The sequence below is a fragment of the Trichosurus vulpecula genome, chromosome 1, assembly GCF_011100635.1.
Source record: "Trichosurus vulpecula isolate mTriVul1 chromosome 1, mTriVul1.pri, whole genome shotgun sequence".
Taxonomy (NCBI): Eukaryota; Metazoa; Chordata; class Mammalia; order Diprotodontia; family Phalangeridae; genus Trichosurus; species Trichosurus vulpecula.
The window spans coordinates 102865398-102879798 of NC_050573.1; the positions used below are offsets into that span (position 1 = coordinate 102865398).

Below are 14401 nucleotides of genomic sequence, written 5' to 3' on the forward strand. Positions count from 1 at the left end.
CTATTGATAAGATGAAGGGTGATCAGAATATTAGAGGACCTGAAGATTAGGCCACATGAAGATTGTTTGGAGGAATATTTATTTTCTTCATATATTTAAGGGGCCAACAGGTACAAAAGGGATCATACTTGTTCTGTTTAGCCACAGAGAATAGTTCTGGGACCAGGGGCTACTATTGTTTTTGCTGAAGTGGCAAAAGGCAAATTTGGGCTCACTGTAATAATGAGAGTTGTCTGCAAATGAAATGGACCACTTTTCGAGGGAGTGCCTTTCCCCTCCCTGGTGGTCTTCCAGCAAAGGCTGGGGAATCACTTTTCCTGTATATAGTAGGGGGGATTCTTGTTCAATTACTGGTTAGACTAGATGGCCCTTGAAATTCTGGGAATCCAGGCAGATCTCCCAATGGCTATTTATATTGGCATCTTCAGGCAACCTGACCTTGAAAACAACTCAGCGACCCAGGGAAGCCCATTTTGTTTTAGGAGAATGAGGACAAACACTCTCTCTCTCTCTCTCTCTCTCTCTCTCTCTCTCTCTCTCTCTCTCTCCCTCCCTCAGCTTTTTACATCTTTCCCTTAAGTAACCTTCCTGCTCCAACACCCCACTGCTTTCCTGACATACTCCCAGTAGTAAAGTCCTGCACATCATAATACTCCCTATCGAGTTTTGTAAAGCTGCCAGAGAATCATAACAACACAGATTTTAAGAACTAAAAGGGACCTTAGAATCCAGAATGTTAAAACCCAGAAAGTAGTGTGTTATAGCAGAACCTCCCTTTCTTCTTTGCAAATTTAGAAGACTTTGGATACGGGATGTTGTGTATACTCAGGTTATATATAGTTAGTTTTGCTTAACTGCTTCCTCTTCCTCTTTCTTTTTTCTTCTTAGTTACAAGGGACAACTCACTGGGTGGGACTGTTGGGAAAAGATTATATTTAGAAATGAAGATAATGTCAAAAAAAGATATCAATAAAAATGACACAGCTGTATGGAATATTATAGGGTCTACCTTAGCCCCCAGAAATTGTGAGCTGATCCATCTCATAGAACCCAGGTCTCCTGGATCCTACTTTGGTCATCTTTCCTCTCTACCTACATGTCTGTCTCTGGGCAAGTCACTTAACCTCTGTTTGCCTCAGTTTCCTCAATTGTAAAATGGAGATCATAATAATATTCGACTTCAAAGAGTTGTTATAAGGATCAAACAACATAATATTTGTAAAAGCAATTAGCACAGTGCCTGGCTGTGTTAATAATAGGCAATATGCTATTTTCTTCCAGCACTGGATGTGAGAATCTTGTCTCTTTGTATCCCAAAAGTAGAGTTTAACTCTAACCAGCACAACCTCCCTCAGGCTATAGCGAACTGGGGGGGACTACTCCAGACCCCACACTTAAGGCATTCTCCTACTTATACATTACCAGCAGCTGGGCAATCACTCAGAGAGGGAGCCAGTTAGGCAATAGCTTGACCAGCTTGTAGTAACAAAGACTAGAAGCAAATACACTCACACATGGCACAATGCCTGACACGTAGCAAGTATTTACTAAATGAGTACTGACTGATTGGTGCACACACATCTACAGACCTTCATGCAGGCATGCACACACACACACATATATGTACATGCACATAGTACAATACATAGATTAGACACACACTTATGCATATATGCAATACATAAAATACACACTAATACACATATGCATATGTGCATTGTATTTGTGAATACATATTTATGTGTGTATGTATAAAATCATCCTCTAAATCTTCCACAAGCTTTATAATCCTGTATGCCCTTTCTCCCTACACACCGGCTCAAGTCATACTTTTTGCATAACATGTTTCCCTTTGAGATCTATCCTTGATGTTCATTTCAAAGCAGTAGTTCGTATATAGCAATACTTAAAAATAGTTATTGAATGAATGAATGAATTAATCCATCATCTTGCTTTTACCTTACAATGATAATGGAACCAATGGAGATGCAGAGAGTAATTTGTCCCAGCCTTTGCTTCCCTAGGCTCAGCCCCAGGCCCCACACCCTGCTCAAGTCTGTCCCGACCATGGCTTACGTTCACATGAGGGTCGGCCTCCAGTGACTCGTGTTCCTGGAACCTCCTCACCATTCTCCAACACACACCAGCAGCTCTCCTGATCCTGGTCACACTGCACTGGTGAGAAACGTCCATCATTTTCTACACAAGTGGGGATGTATCCATTGCCAGCTTCCCTCAAAGTGGCTTTTTCCATTAATGTGGTACAAATGCTAGGACCTCAAAGCAAACAGACAACCCAAGGTCACTTAGAAATACAGAGAGGGACAGATAATAACTTTCATTTCACCATTCATTCATTCAACAAATACTCAAAGAAGTATAAAATACGAAGACTGCTTTCAAGGAACTTACAATCTAGCAGAGGAGAGAAGACTCATAATCACATGAAAAGTTAAATAATACAAGAATTAACAGTACGTAGCAATAGCATAAAAGATAGCAGATTTCCTTCAAAAAGTACCCCCAACTTAATGTGAACACTGTCATGTGTCGAATTACTTATACAACAACAACAAACTTTACTTTTGTCACAGGGGGAAGGCAGTTACTGATTGCAAAGAAGGAAGTCCAAGACAACTTCCTGGAGGAGGTAGCATTTGAATAGGGCTTCAAAGATTGGAGAAAAATTCAACAGCTGAAAACAGGTACAGAGTGCATTCCAGACTTAAATCAGAGCCAGTAAAAGAGGCAGGAATGCCCAGGTCCTGCAGGGAGAGGATTACCCAGTTTGACTGGAGCTGAGTTTCAGGGTAAGGATCACTCATTTCTGTGTTTGCACTCCTAGCACTTTGCATAGTGCCTGTCACAAAGCAGGCACTTAGTAAAGGTTTGCCAATTGATCAATCGATTGATTGCATAGAGGGGCATGATTGAGACTGAATAAGTTTGTATTCGATTTCTAGTGCAACATTCTGCACCTGCTAAAACTTTGCTTTTTTATGATTCTGATGTGTATGTGGGTATGTATATGTACTATATATGTATGTAATATATTTGTGTGTATATACATACACATACATATGTATACACACACAAACACACGTATATATTTTCCCCCTTCCAAACCAGACTAGTAGCTCTTTAAGAATAACCAAATACCCAAGGTAAGCTCTAAGCAGTCCCAAGTGTAGAAAGCTCCCAATCTGAGAACTCCCTCCACCAAACCAAATCTCAACTGTCCATCCCTTCACAGACAAGTCCTAGGTAGCTGCTTGAGGCATGTAGTGAATGTGACTTGCTCAGGTCCTGTCAGAGGTAGGATATGAACAAACATCTTCTACCCTCCAAGCCCAGCACTCCATCCACTGAACAACGCTTTTTCAAGGATGGAAGGCATTGATTTATGTCTAATTTCTCCAATGCATCTCATCATTAAAACAGTACCTTAGATTGAAGAGTAGGGACATCAATGTCAAGAATAGAATTCTGATATAGACCTGGCCTTTCCTTTAATGAGCACCCCAACCTCCCCAAATGGACTCACTGTCTGTTAGCTGTGCCCAAGGGGGCTGGAAGTACAAAAAGTGTAATTCTACCTGTAGGTGTCAGAGAGAGCCTTATTACAGACTACAGAGGGGAAAGAAGGAAGGAAGGAAGGAAGGGAGGGAGGCAGGGAGAGAGACAGGGAAAGGAAAGGCAAAGGGAAAGGGAAAGGGAAAGGGAAAGGGAAAGGGAAAGGGAAAGGGAAGGGAAGGGAAGGGAAGGAAAGGGAAGGGAAGGGAAGGGAAGGGAAGGGAAGGGAAGGGAAGGGAAGGGAAGGGAAGGGAAGGGAAGGGAAGGGAAGGAAAGGGAAGGGAAGGGAAGGAAAGGGAAGGGAAGGGAAGGGAAGGGAAGAGGAAGAAAATATATTTTGGCTAACTCTCATGCATGCTTTGAATGGACCAAATGCAGCAGAAGTATATAAAGAAGAAAGAAGAAATACAATTTACAATCCTGGAATGAGACGATCATAGAAGGTTATAGCTAGAAGGGAGCTTAGAACCCAGAATTTTAGAACATGGAACATATGTGAGCCTGAAGCTACTATTCTAAACCAGAGCTTATACACTACCATCGCCAGAGAGTTCTATCATGATAGATGGACAGATATTTTGTGATAACTCTGATATGTTTGACTCCTGTGTGCTTGTTGAGACTGTTCTCTACACTCTTTTTTTGTTGAATTTCTGTCCATCCTTTAAAGCCAAACTCAAATGCAACTTCCTTTATGCAGCCTTCCAGGATCCACTCCAAACACCCACTCAGGAATTCCTTTTCTCCCTCAGGCCTCACAAAGCACTTTGTTTTATAACTCTAACGTAGTTATCATACTTTTTGTTACTAAAATTATCTGAGTTAGTTTCTTATCTCCCCCATGAAACTATGAATGCCAGGGACTGACAGTGTTTAAACTTTATATTTACCACAATATGGGGTACAGTTTTTACTAAATATTTGTTTTACTGAAGATTCAAAGCCTCTGGTATATGGCATGAGAAACTTACCTAGGGCCCAAAAGTTCTTGGATTTTATTGGTTTCCTTCCACTTTTTGCTAACAGAGGAAGACTATATGAAGGAGTCATTTCAATTCAGCACCTGGAATACTTACGCCTCCCCCAGTAGGCTTAACTGCCACAGTTACTTACATTGGATGCTGTTGTTAGAAGTGAGTTGACCAGATTGTATGCCCTCCCCAGATGCTGGATTCACACACCAAGTATTGCTGTCTGATTTCTGTAGCTGGTTGTATTCTCCTGTCTAAAATAAAAGCACAACAGCTTCACTGTTTCTAAGACAGTTACTTGGGTACCAAGAAGCCAAATCCGAAAGGACAGTGGGCTTCTCAAAACTAAAAACCATTTATTAGGAAAAAAAACAAATAAAGAAAAAAACAGCATCCACAAGGGAACCTGCCCACTGCATCCTGAGATGCCAGTGGGATTTGAGGTGCTACTTCACTGGAGATGTGGGGAATTTGTCAAAAGCAAATCATGCAGAAATGCAGCTTTCTGAATAGTTTCTCTGACCTCTGGTGACATCAAAATGAATAACAGCAATAAAAATAAGATAGAACATGTGGGGATTTTTTCTTCTAATTTAAAAATCATGGAGTCTTTTACCCTCATGCGCCGAGCAGAACCATAAACTCTCCAAGTTGGAAAAGACTTTAGAGAGTATCTTGTCCAATCTCCCCCATTTTACCAGAGGAAGAAATTGAGGCCCAGCCAAGGGAGGTGGTTTGCTCAAGTTAACACAACTCTACAAGAGCTGGGCCTGCGCTGCAGTTCTCCTGAATCGCCCCCTCCAAGCTCTGTCAGAGGTGCCATCACCTCCCATTGATGTAGCACTTTATAGAAAGGCATGTGGGAGAGCAGGATGAGCAGCAGACTCCTAGTCAACAGACCTGAGTTCATATTCAGGCTGTGATGCTGGCAAGCTGTGGGGAAAGGTCTCTTCACCTCTAAGCCTCATTTTCCTTGATGTTAAATGAATATAACAATATGTGTAGCCCCCCACAGGTTTATTATTTGCAAACCTGAAAGCACCATAGTGATTGGCCACTTTACACAAAGTTCACGTTTACACAATCATGTGAGATAGACAATGCTTATATTCTTATCCTCATTTTACAGATGAAGAAACTGAGGCCCAGAATAAATGGTAAACCTCAGACTTAAGCCTGCCTCTCCTGGATCTTGATGCAGCACTTTTCCCTCAATACCACTCCATCCAATTTCCCCAAAGAAGTCAGAAAACCTCTAAAACTATTGGAAACATCCCCAACTGCATTAGATTTCCTTTCCTCCAATTGTGTGACTCACCTCCAGGCAGGATGGAGTGAATAGGTCTCCTGGAGAAGCACTGCCTTCAGTGGCCCCTTGTTCCCAGCCGGAAAGCAATCCATTGGTCCGAGACTTCTCACATGCTGAGGGACCTGTTGGAGATTTAAAGGCATCCTGGATGAAAAAGAATTGATGTCTTCTTTGCCAAATTCTAAATAAAACAAAATCATTTTGTTCCTGATCCTGCCTCTCTCAGATACTGGAGTGCCAGTATCTACTCTACTAAAGGCCAGAATGGAGTTGCATTGCTAGGATCACATGGCTGGCCAACATGGGCCAGAGTGTTCCCTCTCCTACAAGGGCTTCTTTTAACAAAGTTCCAGTCAATAGACATTTACGAAGAACTTCCCAAAGTCATCAAGTTTCAGAACTGGAAGGGACCCCAACAGCCATCTAATCCAACCTATGCCCCAAAGGAATTCCTTAGTATAACACACCCCACAAGTGGTTAGCCCACCTCGGCCAGGAGAATCCCCGACCTGAGACAGGCCTTTCCACTTCAAGAGTTCTGATTGTTAGGCAGTTAAATATCTAACCCAAATCTGTCTCTTTGCCACTTCTGTCACTCCTGGTTCTGCTCTCTGTGGCCAAACAGAGCAAATCAAATCTGCTTTACCCTCGACTGTCCTTTAAATACTTGAACACAGCTATTGTAGAACCTTGAGGCCAAGAAGGATGAAATAGGTGTGATTGAGGTCACACAAGGAGTAAAAGAATATAAATAATATTAATATGACAATTAATAAATATTAATATAAAAATATCCATTAGAACCCAGGTCCTCTGACTACGAATCCAGAGCTGACTCCATTGTGCCATGGTATTGCATATAGTAGGCATCTTAATGGATATTTGTGGAAATGGAACGAACTAAATTGAATTGAACTGATTGATAAAGCACTTAAGTCAGGGTGGATAGTAGGTCCCATAAAGGATCACTTACACTGTGGCAATCTTGCAGAGCGAGCAGCCAAGGAGTCTGCCACATATTGGCCCTTCTCATCCACACACCAGCAGTGCCCTAGAGAAAAATCAGTGAAACCAGGATTTGAGAATTTCTGGGTATTTGTTGTTGTTGTTGAGGCATTTTGAATCATGTCCGATTCTTCATCACCCCATTTGGGGTTTTCTTGGCAAATATACAGGAGCAGTTTGCCATTTCCTTTTCTATCTCATTTTACAGATGAGGAAGCTGAGGCAAACAGGATGAAGTGACTTGCTCAGGGTCACAGAGCTCCTAAGTGTCTGAGGCCAGATTTGAACTCACGAAGATGAGTCTTCTTGACTTCAAGCCAAGTGTTTAATCTACTGTGCCACTTAGCCGCCTGTTGGTATTTGTACCATCCAATAAATAAGTTTACAAATTCCCTTTCTTGTCTTATGTATATACAAGTCAGGTGAAATCCCTCTTGAATTTTCTTTCCCCTAGCATATCAGAAATATATAATTCTAGCAGTTAGAAGGGACCTTGAGATGGTGTCTAGCCTAACCCTTAGCTTTATATCTCCATTTTACAGATTTACAAGAAAAGAAGCACATCCTGGGAATCAGGAGGCCTGAATTCAAATCCCAGCTCCACTAATTGCTAACTGTGGGATCTTAGAAAAATCATTTATCCTGTGTCTTTAAAATGGGAATAATAGTACTGATGCCAGCTGCCTAACAATCATGTTTTATGGCTACAAGTCACTTCAGGCCTCTTATCTCATTGATTGCCACAACAATCCTGTGAGGTAGGCAGGGACAAATATTATGACTCCCACTCCACAGGTAATGAAACTAAGGTTTCAAAAAGTTAAATGATTTGCTCAGTCTCGTGACTACTAAGTAGAGATCCTGATCTTCTGGTTTCATATCCAGTTCTCTGTCCATTACACCAGGGTTCTAGTGAGGATCAAATGAGATGATATATGTAAAGAACTAATCAACCAATGAACAATCTTTATTAAGCACCTACTGTGTGCTAGTCCAGTGTTGGGTTCTGGGGATCAAAGACAAGAGTGAAACAGTACCTACCCTTAAGGAGTTTACATTCTCATAGGGGAGACAGCATGCACAAACAGGTATATGCAAAACACATAAGGGAAAGCTTTATGGAGAAGATAAGAATTGATCTGGGCTTTTTAAAAATGAGTAGATATAGCATGGTATCAGGCATTTACTAGTTGTGTGACTCTGGGCAAGTTATCTAACCCTGTTTGCCTCAGTTTTCTCATCTGTAAAATGAGCTGGAGAAGGAAATGGCAAGCCACTCCAATATTTTTACCAAGAAAGACTCAAATGGGGTCACAGAGTCAGACATGACAGAAGATGACTTATTCATATGCTACTATTCACAGCAACAGATACTGCATCAATGGAGAGAAAATAATCACTAAAAGGGCCTTAGCAATCATCTAGTCCAATCCCTTCATTTTACAGAGAAGGAAACTGAGGCCTATAGGTTAAGTGACTTGCCCAAGGTCATAGTGCTAGCAAGTGGTAGAGACAGGAATCAAACATAAGTCCAAAAGCTCCAAATTCATCATTCTTCCTTTTGCATCACACTGAGATATTACTGGTTTGTAAGGATTGTGTGATTGGGACCAGACTACAGAGGACTGTGACCACCAGGTTAAGGAGTTAGAGACAGAGATAGAAAAGAAATGTGATAGAGAACGATAAGAAATCTGGGCATAATCTGACACACATCCAAGATTTGGGAGAAATTGGGTTTCAAATGGGCTAGAGAAAAGATAGATATGGACTCTCTATGGACTAAAATACATCAACAAAAATTCATCCCAGGAGGGATGGGAGATGATCAGGAATGAAATTCTGGAGACAGTGAAACAATTCCAGTGAAGGTGCAAAAGGGGATTTGTCCTAGGAGACCACTGTGGGTACCTAAAGGATTTGCCAACCAACTCAGACTTTAAAAAGTGATATACAGAAGACAGAAGCAATGTGAGCCAGATATCAGATAGCAGGACACGTAGTAGGGAACTATCTTTACAGCATGGTAAAAATCATTTCAAGAATGCTAAACTCAAAATGAACTGAGTCTGGCAAGGAAAGCCAAAGCCAAAAAAAGGCCGTTTTTTTTTTAAAGCTAAAGTGGAAGGAAAATAAGAATCAAAGAAGGGTTAGGATCTTTGCTTGGGTTGGATGGGACAATGATAACTGCCAATGAACAGAAAGTGGAACCTCTCAGTTGTTACTTTGTTTCTATTTTTTCTATAAAGAGGAATGACTTTTACCCTGGAAGTCTCAGAACAAAAAATGATTAACGGAGTTATTACTCAAGATAATGAAAGGGAGAATAAGGGAGAACCTAATTGCCCTAAATGAATACAAGTTAGCGGATGACTGACCATTGGGTCCTGAAAGACCTAATAGACGTGACTGCTGAGTCACTGTCAGTGATATTTGAAAACATTAGGAAAATAGGAGAGGTACCATGAAATTGGAAAAGTAAAAGTTTCTTAGTTTAAAAAAGAGAGAGACAGGGGGAGCTAGGTGGCATAGTGAGTAGAGCACTGGCCCTTGAGTCAGGAGGACCTGAGTTCAAATCTGACCTCAGACAGTTGACACACTTACTGTGTGAACTTGGGCAAGTCACTTAACCCCAATTGCCCTGCTTCCCCCCCCCCCAAGAAAAAAAAAGTTAAAAAAAGAGAGAGACAGAGAGAAGGGAAGGAAAGGGGAAAAGGAAGAGAAGGGAAGAAAAGAAAAGAGAAGGGAAGAGGGGGAAAAGAGGAAAGAGGAGAGGAGAAGAGAATGCAGTCTAAAAGCCATGAACTTGATTTCCATTCCTGGAAGTTTCTGGTCTTCAAGCAGAAGCTATATGTGTATACACACACACACACACACACACACACACACTCATATATATATGAGATTTGTTTGTTTCTGAGGCAGATTAGATGACCACTAAGATTTCTTCTAACTCTCAAATTCTTTGATATTATGATTCTGAGTTGCATTTCATTATGTAAACAATGGGAAACTATTAAATATTTTGGAGCAGAGGCAAGGACATTATAAATGAATAATCGTTCGTTAAGTATTTGGTTTGCACAAGAAACAATCTGTTAAGAGCTGGGGGAAGGGCGGAAACCAGAGCCCATGTCGCTGCCTTCTTTCAGAATCCAATGTTCCTTGTACTTCTCTCACAATACTAGTTGGATGCCCAATAGGGGCTTTCCTGATGTTCAACTACACAGTGATTTTAAAATAGAGCTAACGATGAATCAGAAATAGCCTCATAAGTCTGAAGTTTGTATAGGCACCCCATTCAGTTGGTCTATCAATACATAGAAGGGAAGGAAATGAATAGTGGGAAAACCACCCATGCTTTCTTGAGCTAACAGCTTTCTCATAGAGAAGAAAATGTCACCAAGTCCAACCTCTCACAGCCAGCAACATGGCAGCACTCTGCTCGTCTGGAGTGCTGACACACAAAAACAAGGAAAGGAGGCCCACGAGGAATGGTCTCTTCTCTCCAAAGGTGAGTTCAATCCTGAAGGAGCCTCAGATCACAGTTTGGGGAGCTCTACCCAGCCTTGGCAAACACCCTTTCCTACAGCAGACACAAATGACCCCTTCTTTCCCCAGGATGTCCAGAACTGATCTTAGCTCTTGGGGATAATTGGAGACCAAACCAGGTGGAAACTTGACCTTGTTTTCCCACTCTCACATGAGCCGGGTTTGTTTCATTTTCTTGGTTCTTTATCACAAAAGTCAGCTACCCGTAGGGAGGCAGCATGTCATGGGAAAAGTGTAATGTGAAAATAACTCAACGACTGGACTTAGCGTTAGATGATCTGGGTTCAAAGTCTAGCTCTGTCACTAATTATTGAGATGACCTTGGGCAAGTAATCTAATTCCTCTAGGTCTCAGTTTCCTCATCAGAAAATGAAGTTTCAAGCAAGTGACTCCTTACCTTTCTAGCTCAAAATCTATGGTTTTATATTCTATGATTAGATAGAAATGGCACGGTATTCAGCTTATGCTATCATCCCAAAATATGCCGGGGGGCATTGGACATGGGGAAGGATTCAAGAAAGGAGAGACAGGAGTAGAGCTATAAAATGGGTGCTCTTGATCATGAATCTAGTTATAGAAAGCTTTTTTTTTTTTTACTTTTGATTGTTGTTGTGTTTGTCCTCTGTTCTCGAAGAGGACCATGACATCAGGGAGATGATGACATGACTTGCAGTTGACATTGATTTGAGTGAGGAAGGGGTGTGGGGTCACCAGCCTCACTTTCCCCTCCAGAGTCATCTGGGTCCAGTGGCCTGATATTCACCAGGATGACTGGAGATGGTCCAGGATGCAAAGGGAGACCCTGGTCCTTTCAGGTAAAGCTTTTTTCAGCTTTTCACTTTGAGTGACGTAATTCCCATTCAGTGACTAGGCCTCTTTAAGAAGTGAGTCAAGGGTCCCTTTAAGTAAAAAAAAAAATCAAACTGGGAGGGGAAGACCTCAGGGTTGCTGGCCAAAAGAGAAATAGTTATTATTGACATTCACTCTGAGTCAGGAGGGCCCAAAAAATAGCCTGGTGCCTGGGCAGGGCCTATTGCTGTCCAATCTATTAGGTCCAGAGTGAAATGGGTTTAAGGTTTGGTCTTTGAGAAAGAAATCTAGCAAGTAGACCCCAAGTTAACTAGACAGCTTTCAGACATCAAAATTTATCTTCCTTTGTTAATTAGGTCTCAGTCTGTATCTGCACCTTTATTCAGATTCAAATCGTTCCCTGTGTCTGAGATTCATTTCCCACCCTGGTTGTTTCAGAGTGTTCTAGAATCTCAGATTTGGAAGGAACCATAGAAGCCATCTAGTCTAGTCCACACCTAAGCAGGGAGCCCTTCTAGAGAAACTGCTGATGGATGCACCCAATCACTGTTGGATACAGATGTGGGTATAGGGAAAATCACACTGTATATTCTCCAGCCCTTCCAATTTTCTCAACCAAATAAAATGAAGTTTAAATAAATATAAAGGTAGCCACCCTTTTTGTAATATCACAGAACTGGAATCAAAATAGATGTCCTTTGATTGAGGAAGAGTTAAATAAATTTTAGTCCATGAATGTAATGCAATATTGCCATGTAGTAAGAAATGATGACTATGAAAAATTCAGAGAAGCATAAAAAGAGATGTAAACTGATGAAGAGTGAAGCAATCAGAAACCAAGAAAACAACACGTACAAACACCACAATAATGCAAATGAAAAGAACAAAACAAATGAAATAGAAAGTTTGTAATTATAAAAACCAAGTTTGGCCCTGCAGAAGAGCTGAGAAATCACATCTCCTTTCCAGAAAAATGTGAGAAATCACATCTTCCACTCCTTGTAAAAGTGGGAGATTGTGGGTATGGAACGTTCCATCTTCTGTCAGACTTGGCTGATATATTGGTTAGTTTTACCAAGCTGTATTTTTTTTATTTTTTATTTTTTATGAAAGGGATAGATGGCTCACTGGGTAGGAAAGAGCAAGAGGATATATTTGACTGTAAAAGTGACAAAAACAAATGCTATTAATATTTTAAAAATAAAAACATGAAGATTAAGAGCATTCTTGAAAGCAGTGAGATATAAAAATCTGGCTGGTGGTGAAGGGGGTGGAGGCAGGAGGTGTGCTGGTAATGTTTAACAGCTGCCTTTCTGAAAAAAAAAATTCACACTTTTACGTTTAATCTGCATTATTAGCATTTTCTCCACGCATCACTTTCTTAAATCTAGACAAAACAACAAATCAAGCCTTGTTTTGTAGCATTTGCCAATTTCTAAAGTATAAGTTAAAATTGAAACTGAAAATTTCACAATCAGCTCTGAGACAGTTCAACCTGGCTCCAGCACACCCCTGGGTGGAAGTGAAGGTATCAGTGGTGCAAGATTTGGACCCATAATACCTTCTGCTTTGATGATACATACTAGGTGGTGGGGGAGGGAGGTACACAAAACCAGGAGAAGATGCTTGTATGCCCTTGGCAAGTTTGAAAAGTGTGTTTCCATTTACCAAAGTTTAATGGTGAATTTATACCTTCCTGAAAAAATTGATCACTAAATAAATGCCTACATGCCACAGAAAGAGGAAAAAGGGGGCATCAAAATATATGCATTTGGCTCCCGCTCCAAACACAAAGAAGTGGGGGGCAGTTCATGTGTGGGAGAACTATGGATGTGGTATCTCTCACATTCAGTCTAACATGGCTGCTTTGTTGGGTGGTTTTGCTGAATGGCTTTTTTCTCTTCCTTTTAAGGGTGGCTCACTGAGTTGGAGAGAAAGAAGAGATGTCTTTGAAAATAAAAAAGATTTCACATATGTCAACATATAAACATTTAACTTGTTTTATTATTGACATAAAGATATTAATATTGATAAACAAAATCAGTTATTTTAATATCTTAAATGTTAAACAAAAATAAAATTAATAAAAGAAAATTGTGTGCATTTGTATTTTTCAAAAAGCATTAAAATAGTTCCTCATTGTGTTTTCTGGGTGTTGTCTCAGTGTTGGCTGCCTATCTTGCTCTAATCTGGACTCACGACTGGGGGAAGACAGAAACCATCTCCTTTGCTCTTTCTATCTTCCCCCAGAAATGGGTCTGGTGTAGGAAAGGTGTGTTTGTATGCTGTAGTTTCTTATTGTCTATATCTATGTATGTATACAACGACAGCTGGAATTTATATGGCAGTTAAAGATTTTCAAAGCGCTTTACAAACATCTCACTTGATCCTCAAAATAACCTTGAAAATGGGTGCTATTGTAATCCCCATTTTATAGAGGAAGAAATTGAAGCTAAGTGACTTGTCCAAGGTCACACAGCTACTAAGTGTCTGAGGCTCAGTACTTTGTCTACCATGCCACCTAGACAGAACCCTAGAGGGTTAGAGCTGTATGAGACCTTGGAATTCTATTTTACAGTAGAGGAAATGGAAGTCTAGAGAAGGGAATATTTATACCAAATGCCACCCAGAATTACTCTAAGGTCTTTTTTTCGTACCAGCTGGTAAAACCATTTCTCCCCTAAATTTCCCCAGCAGCCCTCCTGGTTGACTTGCTATCTAGAAACAGCACAGAACTACTCCCAATGCATGAAGACTGAGGCCAAATGCTTCTATTCTGTACACCTTCAGGATGGCTCCAAACATACAAATATCATGAGATTTTCTGTCGTAGCTCTGACCCAGGGTCCCAAGCTGGCAATAACAACGTCATCCCAAACAGCAGATGCCTTACCGGTACTTTCAGAACACTGGAGTGGTTCCCAGTTACCCAGCCCATCACACTGTGGGACATATGGATGATATCCCAGGAGAGTAGCTTCTTTCACAGGGTTTCCCAGAGCAGAGTAGCTTCTCTGATAGAAGGACAAAGCTAGAAAATTCGAAAAGAAAAAAATTATAAAAGAAAAAGCAACGTGAGAGTTCATAGCTATCATTAATTAAGAATTACTTTACCTTGGTCAAATTCATTTGGGGAAGAGAAGGGGTAGCAACATGACAGAGGATCATGGGTGTAGTTCCC

At 40.8% G+C, this 14401-nt stretch overlaps 1 protein-coding gene across 1 annotated transcript in view; it reads right to left on the minus strand.

Moving 5' to 3' along the window:
* The window catches only part of TG (thyroglobulin), a 385510-nt gene that overhangs the window by 335183 nt on the left and 35926 nt on the right, over nt 1-14401 (minus strand). The window contains 5 exon segments of the mRNA XM_036741632.1: nt 2077-2277; nt 4687-4798; nt 5863-5975; nt 6827-6904; nt 14114-14251. Coding sequence (XP_036597527.1) covers nt 2077-2277; nt 4687-4798; nt 5863-5975; nt 6827-6904; nt 14114-14251 — 642 coding nt within the window.